The following is a 19,256-nucleotide window of genomic DNA, read 5'->3' as shown; positions in this document are numbered from 1 at the left end:
GAAATAAATAAATCCCAGCCCTATTCAATGATATATAAAGTACAGTGGTAAGTCATTAGTCAGCAATATCAGCAACCCAGTTCCCTCCAGATGCTGCTGATGACTACTTAAAAGGGACTCCGAACGTCAGAACTTAATACGTTTTAGTTCCTTGGATTTGTCAAGCTTCAAAAACACCCATTTTCTACATTTCATACCTTTGACTATATATATATATATATATATATATATATATATATATATATATATATATGCACATAAAAAATGTGTATGTACAGGCTATGTATATATACATATGTGTGTGTGTGTGTATAAAAATGTATACTTTTTCAAGGAAATAAACCTTTATTCAAAAAAAATACAAGAATCACATGGTATGAATAATTTCTACAATATAAACGTGAAAAAACATATTATCAAAGGGAACAGCAGTTCAAGTAATATAGCAGCCAGTGGATCCAGTCCCGAAGACGCCCGGTAACGTCAAAGCTGCTAAAATATCCCCCAAAGAAGAAGAAGAGTTGCGGAAGTAGAAATTCTCGGCTTCCGGTCGTATCCCATCAGCTTCGCTCGGATACAGCCACCCGACCAGACCTGGTAGGGTACAGTCCAGCTGCTCAAACTTTTTCCACTACGGCATTGTTTAAACTTTCTTAGGTTTTTAACCAGTTTCTAGTCCATAGTTGTCCTCATACCTCCCTGCTCAGGTGGAGCTGTGCGTTGCCGTTCCTTCATCTTAAACGCAGTTTTTGTACCTCATGTATTAGCATACATTCGCAGTGCTAACCGTCGGCTTGTCTAAAAGTTAATTAACTTATGCAACAACCATTATTTTTGTAGATATATGCAGAATGTCCAAAGACATTTCAATCCGTCCGGATGAAAATATATCTCGTCTATTGAAAGAAAAAACAGAAACTAAACTTGTTTCCCAAGTTGCGCCTCTGCTTACGAACCAAAACAAAGATTGCAGACGTTGTCAGACAAAGACAAAGAAAAGTTAAAAGTTACTTTTTTATCGTTCCGATTTTTCCCCGTATCCAGATGCCCAGAAGTGTTTTCAAGATTATGAAAATGTTGCAAGAACAATGCTCATTGTTGAAGTATTAACAGTGGCTGCCAGTATGCTGATATATTAGGAACATAAACTGAACCTATCTGTTGGCCATTTTACATGTTACCACTGGTTGGCTCCTCTTATATAAAACTTTGAGCCATCTCTTGATCCTTTCTGTCTGCACGATTGTAACTGTTGCATATAGACGTTGCAGTGATGCACAATGTCATACTACAGATTTGCATTGCTCATTGTTTTGCATGGAAGATGTTGCATTAGAGTAGAGCAAGTTGTATTCTTTGCAACGGTATTCAACCTGAGACGATTTACAGCCCAGTTCCCGTTCCGTTACAAGGAAGTCTGCTTGTGCAACCCTTAAAACAATACCCACACTAACACACACACACGCACCCATGCATAAATACATATACATACTTAAGAACATCAGACAACTAATTAGGTTAAATGAATTGGTCAGTAACATGACAGAATATCTCAGGGAATGATTGGAAGGGTTGCACCACTTTGTGAAATAATATTTGGCAAATGACATTTCTGAACATAAAACTAAAGAATTGTGAAATTCATCATTTGCAGTATAAAATATTGAGAGAAATCTCAAGGAACATATCTTAATCTTCAGATCTCAGAGACTCCTGGCTGTTTTCCAGTAGGACCATGCAGCGTTCTTAAAGTGTTCACAAGAATATTCAGCTGAATGCCAGTGTAAAACGTAAAAGAATGGAGTTGCATGAGACCTCTACTGCTGTACAGTGTAGACCAAGTCTGGTGTGTCTTCTTATTTGATGTTCTTCACTGTTTAGACGCTGCGGAGGTCCCAACAATCCGACCAGCTTCAACATTTGTCAGCGCAGCAATGGATCACAGCGTTGCCCGTGAGGAGCCTGTAGGCAGAAGTCCCTCTAGTTCTGCTTCTAGGACACCTGTTGTTGCCATGGGACAACCAGCTCAGAGCCCTCAAAAGCCCAAACAAACAATAAATCCCTTCCACAATTCCCCCATTGTCAACAGCGGTGCATTTCTGTGCAGCAAACGATTTGGAGGAGCATCTGGGAAACCACTACCCAGCTTGCTTCTTGGTACACCCAGACTTCTGATTGCGCCGCCTATCAGAGACAGACCTGCTGCTGCTGCTGCTGCTGCTGCTGCCTCTGGGAGCTCAGAGAAACAACCTCCCAGTTCAGGTTCTGTACAGGAAGCGACAGAAGTAGCAGCACAAACAAGTCCGCTTGTTGTCAAGGTAAAAACAAACTGAGGGTTGTCTCCTATTGACCAGTAACTTCTCCGTAATCTTATGGCTGTATATATATATGAGTAATATTTACATAGTACTGACAACATCATGGAGTAACACATATGGAATTATGTAACAAAAAAGTGTTAAACAAGCCAGGATATGTTTCATATTTTAAAATTGTTGACATCTTTGCACATTCTTGGCATCCTCTCAGCTTCATGAGGTAGCCACCTGGAATGGTTTTCTAACAATCTTGAAGGAGTTCCGGGAGGCGTTGAGCTCTTGTTGGCTGCTCTGCCTTCACTCTGTGGTCCAACTCATCCCAAACCATCTTAACTTTGTTTAGGCTGGGTTGGTTGTTGTGACCAGGTGATCGGACGCTGCACTCCATTACTCTCCTTCTTGGTCAAATAGTCAAATTACTTAGACTGGAGGTGTGTTCAGGGTCATAGTCCTGATGATAAAGAAACCGATGATCCCGCTAAGCTCAGACCAGATGGGATGGCATGTCCCTGCAGAATGCTGTGGTAGCCATGCTTGTGAAGTTTGCCTCGATTTTGGATGAATCACCAACAGTGTCATCAGCAAAGCACCCCCACACCATCACACCTCCAAGTCCAGGCTTCACATTGGGAACCACACATATAGAAACGTATCTGTTCATCTTGTCGGATTGAACCAAAAATCTCATCGGAACTTAGTCCAGCTTTCTACTGGTCTAATGTCCATTATTTGTGTTTCTCTACTTCTTGTACTTCTTGTTCTTCCCCAGTAGTTTCTTCTCAGTCTCAGACACTCAGTCTCCTCCGTACTGTTGACGTTGAGATGTGTCTGCTACTTTAACTCTGTGAAACATTTATGTGAGCTCCAATCTGAGGTGCAGTTTGCGGTTTCTGAGAGCGACTGACCTTCATGTCTTAAAGTAATGACTGACTTTCATTTCTCTTTACTTAGTTGAGTGGTTCTTGTCATAATATGGATTAGAACAGCAGTCAAAAATGTGGCTACTTTGAAGAAGGTAGAATTACCATTATCAGAGTCTTCTTTATATGGCAGTGACTGTTTGTATAATAAAATGAATCTTTCCTTTTATATTGTAGTGTAGTAAAACAATCAGATATTAATTATACATGTAGATCGAAAAAGAAGATGGTGGAATGTACTGCACACAAATTTTAATATCTGATTGTTTCTTGTCTTCTCCTTTCTCTTTTATTAAAAAAATAATCACGACTCCAAAGCCGACTGGAAAGAAGGCGCCAAAGTTGGCCCCGACAGACTCATTGAAGCCTGGACCGCCTCCTGACACAGAGCTTCATCCTAGCAAGAAAGGCCAAGAGAGCAGCGCTGTCTCCACCTCAGTCAAACCCCAAGCTGGTCAGTCAGTGCTTTATTTTGCCAACTTTATTACTGTGAATAAAATTTTATTCATGCCATTTATGCGCTTTACATCAGCAGATTTGCCTCTGTATTCTTAACTTTTCACTCTATATCAATTTTATCCCTCAGTAATCAAAATTTGTCTTTATGGTTAATAATTTAAAAAGGCGTCCAAAGAAGAAAGGTTTTGAAACATAGCTCTCATTTTTTAAAAGTACTGTATACGCTCATTTAAGTAATTCTTTAAATGTATTGCTTAGAGTTGTAGCCGAATTGTATGTAATACTTCTTATGTAGGAGCATTTGATTTATTTTTGATCATTCTTGGTGATGATGTGTTACCTCCATCTTTGTGCTTTCTCTAGCTGTAAAGAGAAAGAAGAGGAAAATGGGAATGTACAATCTGGTCCCCAAAAAGAAGGCCAAGGTCCTCAAACAGCAGGAGAAGGCAGGTCCAACTAATGGTTTATTCTTGAGTATCAGACTTCCTTACTGCTGCCTGACTGAAACCCAGAAGGGCTTATCAGTGTCTCAAACAATATGTTTACTTTTATACAATATTGATTTTGTAAGTTAAGTTCAAAGCCTACAGAGAGTGATAGGAGAAAAAAAATGACTTGGTAAGTCTGCCAAGTCTGATTAGACTGGTTTTAAAAAGCCTTAAATAAACAGCAACATTTAAAGACTTGGCAGTTTTTGTCCCAGCAGGCCGATACAGGCCAGCTTTAGCTGAAAAGACTTTGTATAATTCCTCGAATAGAACACTGTGACTCTCTCTATGTGTTTGTACAGAAAAATCCTAGTATGTAGTTTTATTTTATAAATTACATTGTAAGTGTAGCTATTGGATCTAAGTAATAACAACCAATGTGATGAATGTTTTTTTCCAATCAGAAAGAGGAGGCTGGAGCCAATGTGGAGAAGAACCAACCTGCAGCAAATCAGAAACCAGTGATACCACCACCAGAGACTGCGAAGGCTGGAGAGCAAACCAGGAATGAATCCCTGGCGGAACAGGTGGAGTCTGGTGAAGGCGGCCCCATTGAATACACAGAGCTGGCTTTGGACTGCCTGGACCTGAAAGCCCAGGAGGATCTACTCTCACCACCCCTGTCAGGTAGTAGAAGGATCTCACTGATTGATGTGTCCACCTTTTTCTAAGACGGAACACATTTTTATTCGTCAAACAGGTCAGATTTTATATATATATATATATATATATATATATATATATATATATATATATATATAGACACACACACACACACAATAATAATGTCAGTGCAGGGTAAGATTTAGCTGCCTTTGTTTCATTCTGCCTCAAGATTAAAAATAATCTGTCTTGATTATAGTTCTTCAAAATCACAATCGTTTTGGGCGACGCTGGTCTGGACGCATCAATGCTTCTTGTTGTTTTTCATCTTCATCTAATCTTAACATGTCTGTGAATGTTCTCAGTTGCCCAGGTCATGGTACCACCAGATACTTACCTGTAGTTGGAGGGAACTGTGTTGGTTGTGTTTTCCCTACCCCATTGAACCTAGAGATTGGAGTCTGTAGCCAGTAATGTTTTGTTAGGGTACCATTCCTTAAGGAAGGAAAACAGGATCAAAATAGTGGCCAACACCCACAGATATTCCTATTTAAACCCCAACTACCCACAAATTATTTAGAATTTATAAAACTACTTGGATTAAATGGCTTCAAGAAAATCAAGTCCAGTTGCCCTTGTTTCAACATTGTTTTTTGTACTGTATGTCTAATGTCAACATTCAAACACTTAAAAATTTTCAAAACAACTCGATCATCTAGAATGAATAAACTGTGGTTCAACTAATCAGCCGATTCAGGAGAGTCCAGTTATTTCCAACAGTTTGTAGCTCTCCCTAGCCTCCCAGCAAATGGTATCTTTTCATGTTTCCCTTTCTGAATGATGAAGGCAGACTGCTGCCACCTGGTGGTATGATGACCTATCTCTTATAATGCAGGTGCAGAACAAACATCGTTGCTGGTTGTTCTTTGATGTGACATTTGATACCATGATAGTGACATGATGGGATGTGTGTGCAGGTGTAGCAGCACATGCTGCGGTGACTGAGACGGCCTTGGCTGAGGAGTTACCACTGTGCTGCTGTCGTATGGAGACCCCTAGCACTGGAGGGAGCCTGTCTGCCGTGGATCAGACCTGCATGGCCGTGGAGAGCACAGATGGAATGGTACAGATCAAGCTCAGGTTTTTTAAGTCTTAATTTATCTGTATTTAATAAATATTCCATTGAAGTAACTACAAAGCAAGTATGCATGTTGGGAAGTCTAGAGAACTTCAGATAAACTCAAGTTCTCAAGTGGTCAAATCTGCAGATTTGGAACCTTGTTGTTTTTAATGCTGCAGTTTATTTTAACTTTTTTCTCACCAGCTGAGTCGTTGCCAGAGGAAAGTAATGAAGCAGGAAATGATGCGACCCTCCAACACAGTGCATCTGCTGGTTCTGTGTGAGGACCACCGGGCTGGCATGGTTAAACACCAGTGCTGCCCTGGCTGTGGACTCTTCTGCAGGGCGGTGAGTAGGCACACTGACTGTAGATAGAATGAGGCCTGACACCACTATAGAGCTGGGTTTAAAAACTGCTTTTCTGAAAATCAATTCATGAAATCCTTGGCTATTTTTTTAAAATTTTTTGCTGCCTCTCATTAGAAATTTTGCTGCAGTGTCTCGCAAATCTCGCAAGGCCTTGCAACAATATAAGTACACATATGAGGGAAATCTAAAAACATGACAGAAGCTCCAACTCAATGTTGGATTGACTGATGACAAAATTACTTAAATTTTGGAGTATTTAAATAATACCACACTGACTGACCTGCCTTCTACAGGGCACCTTCATGGAGTGCAGGCCATACGGCAGCATCTCCCACCGCTTTCACCGTGACTGTGCCTCCATTTTGAAGAACCACAGATTTTGCCCCCACTGCGGGGAGGATGCCACTGGGGCAAAGGAGGTCACAGTGCTGAAAGCTGATACGTTGCCCTCGGTGCCCAGATCAAACAATGGACCGGTCCTCCCTGCTCTTCCCACTGTGGCCACCCTGCCATCCATGCCAACTGTTCCTGCTGTTCCACAGATGCTCAGAGCGAAGAAGACCAGCGAGCCACAGAGGGGCAGAGATGAGAGCCCGACAAGGTAACACAAAGATTTACTTCCTCTCTAAGATAATCTCTGAACCCTTATGCAAAGATCATTCCAGTTTTTTATTACAGCTTGGGTCAAATTTCAATATTTCTCCTGGTTTTTTTCCTCCAGGTTAAAGAGTGAGGCTGTGTGTGCTGCTGATACACTTCCTAAAGAGTCACTGGAGAACATCCTGATGGCTCTGGATGATGAAAAGTAAGGTTAATGATTAAATATTTTGATGCCCGTTTGGAAAAAAAAGTGCAACTTTGGATTACATTTGATATAAATAATTAAGACATTTATTCATTTGCAGTCTAAAACCTAAGAAAGTGAAGTACCCCACCAGGCAGCTGTACATCTCTGCAAAGCAAGGAGACCTCCAGAAGGTCATTCATCTTCTAGGTATAACTATACTCCGACAAAAATATCCAATTGCTTGCTTCAATGGAATTCAATGGCTTCTGTGTAAGACCAAACATTGTACATTACAGTTGATGGGAAGGACCCTAACTTTTTGATGGAGGGCCAAAACAAACGCACCCCACTACACGCAGCAGCTGCTGAGGGTCACCAGGAGATCTGCCACATGCTGGTGCAGGTGAGGAAACGATTGTCTCTATGCAGGCTGCAGCAAAACTTTGTTCTTATCAAAATATGAGTCTGGTAACACTCCATTGTGATTTCATTCTAGTCATTTTTAACTAATACAAAGAAAAAAATACCTCTGCACGCAAGTGGATAGTCCTACAACCAATCAGAGCAACGAGGTATGAAAGTTATTTTGCTGTCAACGCCTGTTACTCCAGACTCCAAGTCTTGCTTGTCCCACTGCAGCCATTTAGTTGTGAACAAATTCAACTCCACGGCACTCGGATGACATGTATGACTATGTCGCTGTTACACTTGTAACTGTACATCGCCACAAAAAGCTTGTGCTAACGGTCTAATCGGCCCGGCAGAAAGTTGCCAGGGCATAATCAGTTCCCAGCAGAGGGGTTCTAGACCAACTTTCTGCCACAAACAATTTGTAGGCGGGCAAGTCGGTCTGTATGCCAGGCCAGCAATGTTCAGGAGAAATTCTAAAGTATATGAGTACATGCTTTCAATCATTCTACTGGAGGAAAGATATGCAAACATTTAGGAACCCCAGGCAACTTACTGTAATAGAGAATCAACCAACATATTCTCTGTATGCTTGCAAATGTTTGGCATATGTGCTTAAGAAATGTCTTGTTTAATTTATTAAGGTTGCACTTTATTCATTTTTTTTATTGGTTTGTCTACAAAAGTATATTTTCGTTTAATTCTCTTCAAAGAACACCATCTTCTCCTGTGACTAGACACAGCCAGTGTTCAAATATGTTGCTTAAAAATAAGCAAAGTGATTGATCAGAATAGCTACTATGAATTTTCAGTTGACCAGCTATCATTAACTGTAACTACTCCATTAACTGCAGTACCCAGACATTTTGTGGTTGATGTGTGTATTACTGACGGTGTATGTGCACACAGGCTGGAGCCAACCTGGACATGGTGGATGAAGAGCAGAGAACGCCGCTCATGGCAGCCTGTGAAAACAACCATCTGGAAACGGTGAAGTACCTGATCAGAGCTGGAGCAGCCATCAGCCATAAGGTGGGTCTGCACATAGTCAAGTCACTGTCAACTTGTCCCACCAGCCTGATGTGTGCTCATGTCAAATTCTTTGTCCATCACTCAGTCTGATCTCACTCTGTCGACTGCTGTCACGCTCAGATATCCTGCAGTACTGTTTTAAAATAACAGTGTTGATATTACTTGTTTAAACCGTAAACCAAGGAACATTTTAATTGATCAAGTTGAAGCACACATGCTAAAAAAAAACTGTTTAGATTGACAGACATCTTATGGACATCTGACATTTGAATATGTCAGCATAACATGTCTAAGCTAAACAGAATGTAATGTATTAGTTATTAATCTTACTCTTCTACACTAGTTGTGCAAAGGCCTTGGACATTGTCAGAAAATGGAACAGCTTTAGATGAGTTATAACAAATAAACATTGGTCACTCTCACAGATTCAATAGGTGAAATATATCACTGTGTAAAAGATGTGCAAAGCCTGCAAGAACTGATGCCGAGGATTGTTTAGAGGATAAATCAGGAATTATCCTGACCATCTATTTTTGTGGGTCACGGCAGCAACACGCTAAGCAAGGAAATTCAGATGTCCCTCTCCACAGCAAAGTATTCCAGTTCCTCTTGAGGTATCCAAAAGTGTTTCCAGCCCAGTTTAAGTGAAAACTAAATTTTTGAATCGCCAGGACAGGTTGTGAACAGCCAGTCCGTCATTTTTGTCTTTGCTTTTAATTTGGTCTGTTTGAATGAAAGTTCTGTGGACATATAGCCAACTACACAATGAAGTTTGTAGACAGGGGGTATGATTACTTTCCGTCTAAGAACCAATGAAATGATCTTCTTTTGGACTTTGGTAGTAGTGGCAGCAGTGCAGTGTTGTTCAATGTATCATGTTGTCATCCCAGGATATCATGGGTTTCACCTGTTTGCATCTGGCAGCTAAACTGGGCCATTATGACATAGTCCATCTTCTGCTCTCCAAGGCATCCAAATACATCAACTGCCAGGTAAAAACACTCAATGTGATTTACTAACAGCTCATGCGATGTGGATAAGAAATCGAGAGCGTGTGAATCTTTGTGATAGACTTCAGCCTATGTCTGTGCAGGATGACGGGGGTTGGACTCCCATCACCTGGGCCATTGAGTACAAACACAAGGAGCTGGTCTACCTGCTGCTAGCCAGAGGGGCAGATGTTAACATCAGAGACAAGGTCAGTGCACACAATACACTGTTCGATTTAACTGCAGTTGTGCGCACATACACTCTTTCACAGACTAGAACACTCTGACAACAAAAGGCCCAAGCAGCATGAGTCTACCTCTGCAGAGCATTGCAGGACAAGAAGACGACTGTTTTTCGTTTCCCCTTTTAACATGCTGGCATTTAGCCATTAGCGATCGAATGCAGAAGTGCTGATTGGGGCACATCTATGAGATAGGCTTATTATTTTGTAACAGTTAAAATTAGACGTGTTTTTTTTCTGGTGTGTCCGACATCGTTGCAGTCGGAGTCTAGCTTTTCAGCCGATTCAGCATGTTGAAGTTCAGAGAAATGGAAGTGACCAAAGTAACCAAAAAGACAAAGTTCAGAGGGCACACAGAAGTTGTGTGTGTCCTTTTAATCCGGCAGAATGTTGAGCATTTTTATTACTTCATTTGTCTGATCTTTGTTTTGGAATATAGACGCAATATAGCTAAGACCAGGAATAAAAAAAGAAGTCAAAAGTAGCAATGAATAAAAACATTTCTATACAGGTCTGTTCAGATTGTAAAGAAGAAAACCACATTGCTAGGGTGCAGAGTGAAGAGAGAGCTGCAGTAAATAGTTAACTTTATATACTGTACTTACAGTGCAGTTACTGGCATTTGTACTGTAGGTTCAGTGTGCTTAGACTAATATTTGATAGTGAGGAAATTTGCTTTTATTGAGCTGGAGGCAGTCGGGTGATGCTGTTTTGTTACCTGCTCTGCGACATGCTCCCTACTACTACTATTGATGATTTCTTTCCTTAGCAAAACAGGAGATGTTTTTTAGCCATTAGCTTCATATTAAACTGCACAGCAAATTGTTGAATCCTTCATGGGATAGTTTTTTTTTTTTACTCTTAGTGACAGTTTAGTGGATTAAACATGAGCTGGCATTTTCAGTCAGATGTATTGCATGACATGGGCTACATCATTTGAGTCAACATTGAGCTCAAAATCATTAGTCAGAATTCATGTCTACTCAGTCAGTACTGATAGTAGGGACTAAATAACATGTCTCATCAGTGTACGTGACCTAATGGCTCATCATATGACATCATACTGTTGTCAGCACTGACTTTTGATGTGCTCCTCAATCAGGAAGAGAATGTCTGCCTGCACTGGGCGGCTCTGTCGGGCTGCGAGGACATCGCACAGGCTCTGCTGGAAGCACGATGTGACCTCAGTGCCATCAATGTCCACGGCGACTCACCGCTTCATGTCGCCGCCAGAGAGAACCGCCTGGAGTGTGTAATGTGAGTTTGAAGAATGGGAGCAAAGGTTGCTCTGGTTCCATAGACCTTTAATAAATTCAGATCAGACAGATGAGATGTTAGTTTGTGTTTTGTCATTTATTTGAGCAAAGCAAAGAAACACTTTTGGGCACTGTGCACATGCACTGATGGTGCTCTTGTGGCATGTGGCATTTTGGAAGAAAGTTCACAGCAAATGGGTGCAGTCGGGTGATTTAGATAACTAGACAACGCACAAAAAAGAGGATTGGTTTATGATGCATTCTGGAAAACAAGCGTATCAGCGCCTTGTGTAATATCTAATAAATCATTGACACAAGTCTCTTTTACAAGGAACAAACTAATAAATAGACAACACTGGTACATGTATGAGTGCCAACAGCAAACCTTGCCTCTGTACTGCAGAAACAAACACATGTGTTATATTGCCTCACTTGTTCCTGTATTGGACACACCAAGAAATTCTTGAAAGAGTCAACAAAGAAGTCAACATAAATAGCAATGTTTTTTAAAGGGGGTTCAAGGAACAGAAGTCAATCACGGGATTAGAGCAAATATAAAATCAAAAAAGCCGTTCTTGAATCGAAATCCCATCACATAATCCAGTCTAGGGTCTAATCTGTCAGTCAGCCCCCCATTCTGACAGAACATCAAAGCTTGTTCAGGGTCTTCACACTGATGCACAACACCTTGTAGCAACTGGTGAGATGAGGGGTCTAAAAATAGAGGATCTTTGTACTGTTTTTTTTTTTTAATTACCTTCTGTGAGTAGGAACTCACACAAAACTCACATGACTAAAGACTTGTTAATTACACAGGGTTCACAGGAGTCAAGGCGTGGGCGGTGGTGAAACTGCCCGAGGAGGGAAGTCAGAAAGTTTATAAAAGTTCAGAGATTGACTCTGTTATCTGGTTATTTGAGCAAACTGCCAGCATGCGAAGCAAGTACTGGTTGGAACACATCCAGACACATCTAAATGATCCTATCTCAGGCAACATTCGGAGATGGTCCCGCGCATTTGACCATGTTCCTTTGATAGCGGGAACACACTTTCCAATCCAATCACAAGTGACAAGCTTAAAATACAAATATCAGATCTAATCTCTGACCACATTTGGTGGTGGTCATGGTTGCATTTGTCCCCATTCTTTTGATAGTGTTAACACACAATGTGTCTGAGTCATATTAAGACCTACACAACAGGGTTGCTCCTGCGTCAGTGGAGTTTTGCCTCATTCATTTAGAAAAAAAAAAGTTTACACTTACATTTACACACTTTATTAAGCACTTTTAGCTTCGAGACTTCCATATTACACATCCAGCTGTGTAACCTTTATTTCAGCCTAGTCAGCAAACTTTTAACTAAGACATTCTCCATCTGCAGGTTGTTCCTGTCTCGTGGAGCTGATGTCAGTCAGAGGAACAGGGAGGGAGAGACAGCTCTGGACTGCTGCGCCTGCGGCTCCAAGGTGTGGACGGCCCTCAGCACTAACAAGAAGCTGACCGATGCCAGGAGAGGACGGGACTGTCCTGGAGATAGAGTGCTCAGCAGGTCAGAGGGCAATATGCTGGATATATCAGGATGTTTACTGTCTCATATTGCATGTGAAAAGGTGTTTTTTGTGTGATTTGTATTGCTGCTGTCTGCTCTCATTTCTGGGTGATCCACATCAGCACAGTTCCTCTGAGGTTTAATGGGTTTCTACCTTTCCTGCACACAACCTGTCATACCACAAAAATGAAATGTGATCAAGCCTGACCATATTGAAACAAAACTCCTGTAAGTCCTCTTGATATGTTGCACAATGTTGGCCTAGGGTAACTGAACATGACCCTCCTCTCTTTTCCTGCTCCAAAGAAGGATGAGTTCCACACTAAACTTGCAGTCCAAAAGAGATGTTTTTATTTTAAAGATGTGGTCATTCATCCTTGGTGTCAGCCTACTTTTTAAAATAACCTAATAAACAAAAATCAATGTCCCTCGTCTAAAAACAGAAGAGGAAGAAACAAAAATGACTTTTCACCTACAGTTACCTGGACTCGTAAGTCTAGTATCAGTGATCAGCACAACACAGTCTGGAACCAAGGTGTGGTTGGAAGGCAGCTAAAGGTTGAAGCAACTGACCGCTGCAGCAAAGGTTCATGTAAACTGAGTGTGAGCGCCAGTCAGTTTTCCTCCAATCATTGGATGGCTCTCTGGGAGATGAAAGACAAAAAACAGGACCACAGCACCCCCTGCAGACGGGGAGCGTGAGAAGCACAGAGCAAAAGGCAGACCTACACATATCTCATTTGTTAAAGTTGCACACAAATGGAAATGTGAAAATAGGAGAGTTTCCCATTTATACAGTAAGTACCCGTGCACTAAAGCTGTTTTTGACAAAGCCTTCCAACACAGTCAACGCCACCTGGCTGGTGTGTTGAGAGGAGTAGAGTCAGGCTGGCAGTTGTACTTCTATTCTTTATGCTTAGACAGGCTAACTACATCTTGACCCCAGTTCCGGACTTGACACACAGGGACTGATATTCGTATTAGGGCTGGGTTTACAGAAAGTAGATTTTCTGATATCAGTTCATAAAATCCGCAAGACTTATTTCACATGATTAGTCTTGCTGGAACGCACAACGACATTAGTCCATGTTTGGTTCCAAAACATGACAGAAGCTCCAACTCTGAGAGCACCGTCAGGCCTGGAAGCAGACGCACCCCAGCATTTTGGATTTAAAAAGGATGACGACAGAGAAGAGCTGGACAAAAGATGTATCCAGAATATCTGAAACCATTAGTTTCAACCGTTGACTGTATATACTAGGTTTCAACATTAGTTTCTAAACTGAATTATTGAATGAATCGAATCAGGACCTTTTGAATCTCATAATCAAACTGATTCAAGAGATCTGTAGGGATACCCAGCTCAAATTAATGCCATGTTGAACTTTTTCCGCAGCAGTTTCTTTTATTTGAATAGCTGAAAGTTTGCACGTTTTTACTTTGTGAGTGCTTATTTTCCTAATGTATTGTATTTCTTTTTCAACTGCACATATTCGAATCAGGTTTTAAAAATATTTTCCATTTCTCAGGGACATTTCTCGAGGGTACGAAACCGTTCCTATCACCTGCGTTAATGGAGTCGACAGCGAGCCGTGCCCTGAAAACTTTAAATACATACCAGACAGCTGCGTCACGTCCCTGCTCAACATAGACAAGGACATCACTCACTTGCAGGTGAGACTGGAGCCCTCTGTAACTCTGCATTTATTATAGCGCTCTAAAGAAGGTGGTTTACTCTTTGGATCTTCCACTGAAGCTGTGCTGTTACTTTAGGTGACATTAAATAATACAGGAAGCGGTAAAAGCCGCAAAATGTCATAATACCCCGCCTCTAATAGCTCACTGTTTGTGTCACTCAGCACTGCAGCTGTACAGATGACTGCTCGTCCAGCAGCTGCATGTGTGGTCAGCTCAGTCTGCGATGTTGGTATGACAGCGTAAGTTCACACACATACATAAACTCCACTTCAACTTATTTTTTTGAATCTCCAATCTCCAAGATTTCAGTTGATTTGGATTCGCCTGTGAAAGGAGCATCTCTAGATGTTGTTGTGCAGCTCTTCATCTAACAACTCACTATGGCTGCCCCTTCTGGTTCCATTACTCTGTAATAGTCTAAACAGACCCATAAAAATAGTTGCCTTCTTTTCTAGGTGAACTTTTGATATAGTGTTAAGCTCAGTGACCAAAACCACCTGCATTTCCTGTGATTAATTCAAAATAAAAGTCAGCTGGTGTTTTGCCGGTTAAGTGTATTAATAACTACGTGGACTTAATACTTAACTTCTTGCATGTTTCCAGTAGTTTATACCAGTGCAAATATGTAAATATTGTAGTCTTTCAGTGAGTCATCATTGTGTGATCTCATTCAGCAAAAGGCCGTTATCAGACATCTATTTAAATCTTTAAAACTAGCCCAAACTCTGTTTCTAGAAATGATTTGGAGACTTGGATGTGTCTTTTTGATAGATTGTGGGTTTTAATCTGTGATGGTGTTATGTAAAATGTCTCATTGTGTGTGTACATGTGTACAGGAAGGTCGATTACCACTGGACTTCTGCCAGCGGGAGCCCCCAGTGTTGTTTGAGTGTAACCACGCCTGCTCCTGCTGGAGGACCTGCAGGAACCGAGTGGTCCAGAACGGACTGAGGTGACCTGTTCTGCTATGTTGTTTTCATGTTCACAGTACAAACTGTTACAAGGGCTACTGGCCTTATAGGGTTTGAAAACTTTTGATCCAAGTAGCTTCTTCAGTACTAAAAGAATGGTAGGAGGAGTTGGGGTTTAAATAGGAACATCTGAGAGTGTTGCCTATCTGGATATACCATGACTTGGCTGACAGAACCTTCACAGATATGATGGTTTCGGGATTTTGGCTCTGACTTGGTACTGACATTTAAGAAATCAGCTCGCTAGTGACAGCTAGGGGTCACTCATAAAGCTCGCTTAGCTCGAGTTTTACCTTTATGTATTTTTTATCCGTTTAGTCAAATGCTTCTTCTAACACTTTATGCTGAGGCTTGATAGGTCTCCAGACTAGGAATACTGGTTGGTTTCTTCTACTTGCTCAATGTGTGCACTCAATAGGGACCCAGGGGTGACAGTGTTCATGCGTTGGACATGGCTGGAAGGCAGCTGTTATTCCAGGATAGCGGAGACAGGACGCAGTTTTCTCTTTCAGGAAAAGAACTAGCTCTCTGAGTTTTTGTCCTTTGTTGTTCGTGAAACTGTGTTTCTTGAATAAAATCCATATAATTCTTCAGTGTGGCTGTTCCTCTGAAGCATGTTGCTGCTCTGCCAGCTGCTGCGTGAGATAATGACCTTGTTTTTGTTTGTTTGTTTCAGAACCAGGCTGCAGCTCTTTAGGACACAGAAGATGGGCTGGGGAGTGAGGGCCACACAGGATATCCCTCAAGGAACATTCATTTGCGAGTGAGGATGGACTCTCACAATAGAAGCGACTAAATTCAGTGTTTTACGGCATCAAATATTGAACAGCTCTATCCCTCCTCTCCCACTGCTTCCACAGGTACGTTGGGGAGATTATCTCTGATGCAGAGGCCAACAAAAGAGAGAATGACTCTTTCCTCTTCACTCTTGACAATAAGGTAATTGAGTTAGTTTACATGAATTTTTAAGGCTGCCCTAGGCAGCTGTGGGTAAGCTGTACACAGTATCATTGATTCTCCTGTTGGGCTCAGTAGTGAAAAATAATAGTGCAAGCTAGGGTGACGCTGTACTGTCTAGGCCAAACTTCTGCAGACAGAATGTTTCTTTTTCATTTACATGCCCTGGAGTCACAATGTTGACACCAGGGCATGTGGTTATTAAATATTTTAGACCACCCCTGAGAATCCTGCTCAAAGTTAGACACACTTAGTTATTTATGAAGCAGATCACTGATTTTCAGCAAGGAGAAGGGCTTTTATAGTCCATGGGGCTTTTTTGTAGAACGCACTGGGCTGGACTTGTGTGCCAGATTTCGAGTAATTCAGACTTATTTCAAGGCTATGGCCTTTGCAAAACTGCATTTGCCTACTAACTAGGGCATTGAATGAAAACTGGGTTAATTTTAATTTTTGACACTAAAAGCAACCTCAGTCTGATCAATTTGCCAATCCCTTTCATGTCTGGGCTAGGTAAGGTTTGAAAAAAAGATGAGATGAAAAAGTTCTGCATTGGATGCACCTGTGTTTCCTCCTCTGACCCCGTCTCTGTGCTGGGGTATGCAGTACCCTTCTTAATAGGGGGAGGGGGAGGATAGGAGGAAGCATACACAGCCCTGCTTATTAGTTTTTGTCCCCTTTGGAATATTCAATTTCAATCTGTAAAAGAATAGTTAAAGAAGAACAAATTGAAAGTCCTAGTCCTGATCTTAATCTGACAGAAATGTTGTGGAAGGACCTGAAGCAAGCAGTTCATGTGAGGAAACCCACCAACATCTCAGAAATGACACGGTTCAGTACTGAGGAACTGGCAAAAATTCCTAAAAGACACAGTAGACAGCTGATCAGCAGTTACCAGAAATGTTTAGTTGCAGTTATTGCTGCACAAGTGGGTCATACCAGACTGAAAAGGGTTCACCTACTTTTACAACTCACAGATGTATACAAATGACTTGTGTGAAAATCTGCTGATGTTCTGAATAATTTTTATGCAGAAATGTTGAAAGTCACAAGAATGTTAAAGCAGAATGGAAGCACCCATGTGACTGTGATTCTTTTGGGTCATCATCTGGTGCAGGTCGGGGACATCCACTGTATTGATGCGAGACTCTTCGGCAACATCGGCCGCTTCATCAACCATCTGTGTGAGCCCAACCTGCTGGCTGTGAAGGTGTTCACCATGCACCAGGACCTACGCTTCCCCAGGGTGGCCTTCTTCTCCAGCAGACCCATCAAAGCCGGAGACCAGATTGGGTGAGTGGTGGAAAAACATCAGGTCTGTGTGATGCTGTTAAAATGCAGATGACATGATGGATTGGTGCCTCTTCCTCGTCAGGTTTGACTATGGCGATCACTACTGGAGGGTGAAGAGCAAGTACTTCAGCTGCCAGTGTGGGTCTCTCAAGTGTCGTCACTCAGCTGCTGCAAGATAGAAACTCACCAAACATCACACTGCCTCCATGACTACATAAACTGTATGATTTAACCTTTGATTAGGTAAACCGCAATGAGATTTTACACTATTGACCTAATTTTTTTTTTTTAAGCGGCAAATGATAAATGTTCTCGGTGCACATGACCTGCCATATTTACTGTAAATACCGAATGAGAATGGTTTTCTGGAACAGTCCGTTTTGTGACCATCGGTTTAACTAACTTTGCAGCCAGGTTGTTAGGAATTAAAAATCTAATTTGCGGATAATTCCGTAAATTGCAAAGTGAATTAATGACACATTTTAGTAGTCCGATCTTTTCTACGAACATGTTTTTGTTTTTTACCACACGTCTACTGAGCAATTAAATGCCCTTTTAAAACATCTTTGCATCCTTTTTTTGTTTCTGTGTCAATAGACCTTTAAGTTAATAGAAGCTTATCTCATGTTGTGCGATGAGATATGGCTCACAGTGTGTACTGGATGGGGTTGAAGTCCGGGCTCTGTGCAGGCCTAACAGGGTTAACCATTCTCTTTATAGAGCTGGCTCTGTCAAGTACTTCAGCTGCCAGTGGTGGTCTCATTGTCCTGTTGAAGAAACATCACTTTTACATCACGTGGATGGCCAAGGGCTGTGTACGTTTACTTGTTCTTACCTGGGGACAACCTGACAACGTAATGAACTATGGGAAGAATTTAAGCCCGTGGAGGCAGTGTGATGCTTTGGGCAATGTTCTGCATGAAGATCTTGAGTCCTGCCGTTCATATGGATGCTACAACTGCTGTGCAATCACCTACATAAGTTGTGGTGGAGACCATGTTCATCCTTTCATGGAAACCTCTATTGATGGTGGCCTCTTCCAAGCAACAATGGTTCAGGAATGGTTTGAAGAACACTACAATGAGTTGAAGGTGTTGATTATCAAGATCTCAGTCTAATTGATCTTCTGTGGGATGTTCTGGACAAACCACTCCGATCCACCGAGGCTCAACCAAGCACTAAAAGGACCTGCTGCTAATGTCTTGGTGCCAGATACCACAGCACACTTTAAGAGCTCTAGAGGAGTCCATGCTTAAAATGAGTCAAGGCTGTTTGGGAGCGAAAGAGGTACATATACAATATTACTGCCAACACAATTGATGGAAGTCTGTGAACTGGTGATCTGTCAAAATCATTTGGCCAAGGGCTTAATGTGGTGATGTATGGAAGAGTAAATGTGAGTGCTGTTGAGTTGAATTTGTTTACGACTAAATTGCTCTGACTTGGTTGTAGGGCTGTCAACTTGTGTGCACCCCCCATAAAATGCTCCCAATGTGAACAGAGTTTCACCAGGCTCATGTTCTGATAAGAATTAGCTACATACATGTCATATATTATTTTATTACTACACTATTACCACCATGTCCATTTGAAAACGCCGAATTAGCGATGTTGTTTCCTTCTCTTTTCATGCATTAAAAATATCTGTCTCTTTTCCTCCTCGATATGCTCACACACAGCACATCCTTACAGACACACACACGGTACATAACACCCCATGTTTTGTAGACATTGTGTACCAGTTGTTTTGTCCCTGTCCTTTAAGTGTTGCCTGTGACTGAGAGAGCTATTAATA

At 41.5% G+C, this 19,256-nt stretch overlaps 1 protein-coding gene across 1 annotated transcript; it reads left to right on the top strand.

Annotated features, from left to right (window-relative positions):
• Positions 1–1,861: 1,861 nt before the first annotated feature.
• ehmt1a (euchromatic histone-lysine N-methyltransferase 1a) lies at positions 1,862–18,024 on the top strand. Its single transcript, XM_084552178.1, has 22 exons — positions 1,862–2,318; positions 3,557–3,692; positions 4,061–4,143; positions 4,590–4,812; positions 5,766–5,911; positions 6,113–6,256; positions 6,571–6,878; positions 6,999–7,082; positions 7,183–7,271; positions 7,361–7,467; positions 8,382–8,504; positions 9,395–9,496; positions 9,598–9,702; positions 10,838–10,992; positions 12,375–12,542; positions 14,072–14,216; positions 14,402–14,479; positions 15,077–15,192; positions 15,888–15,974; positions 16,072–16,150; positions 17,286–17,461; positions 17,544–18,024. The coding sequence occupies exons 1-22, from the start codon at positions 1,935–1,937 to the stop codon at positions 17,638–17,640; spliced, it is 3,135 nt and encodes a 1,044-aa protein (XP_084408304.1). The 5' UTR covers positions 1,862–1,934; the 3' UTR covers positions 17,641–18,024.
• The last annotated feature ends 1,232 nt before the right edge of the window (positions 18,025–19,256 follow it).

The sequence above is a fragment of the Chelon labrosus genome (assembly GCF_963514085.1).
Source record: "Chelon labrosus genome assembly, chromosome: 9".
Taxonomy (NCBI): domain Eukaryota; kingdom Metazoa; phylum Chordata; class Actinopteri; order Mugiliformes; family Mugilidae; genus Chelon; species Chelon labrosus.
The sequence above is the reverse complement of the archived record's forward strand: the minus strand, read 5'-3'. Positions and strand labels throughout refer to the sequence as shown.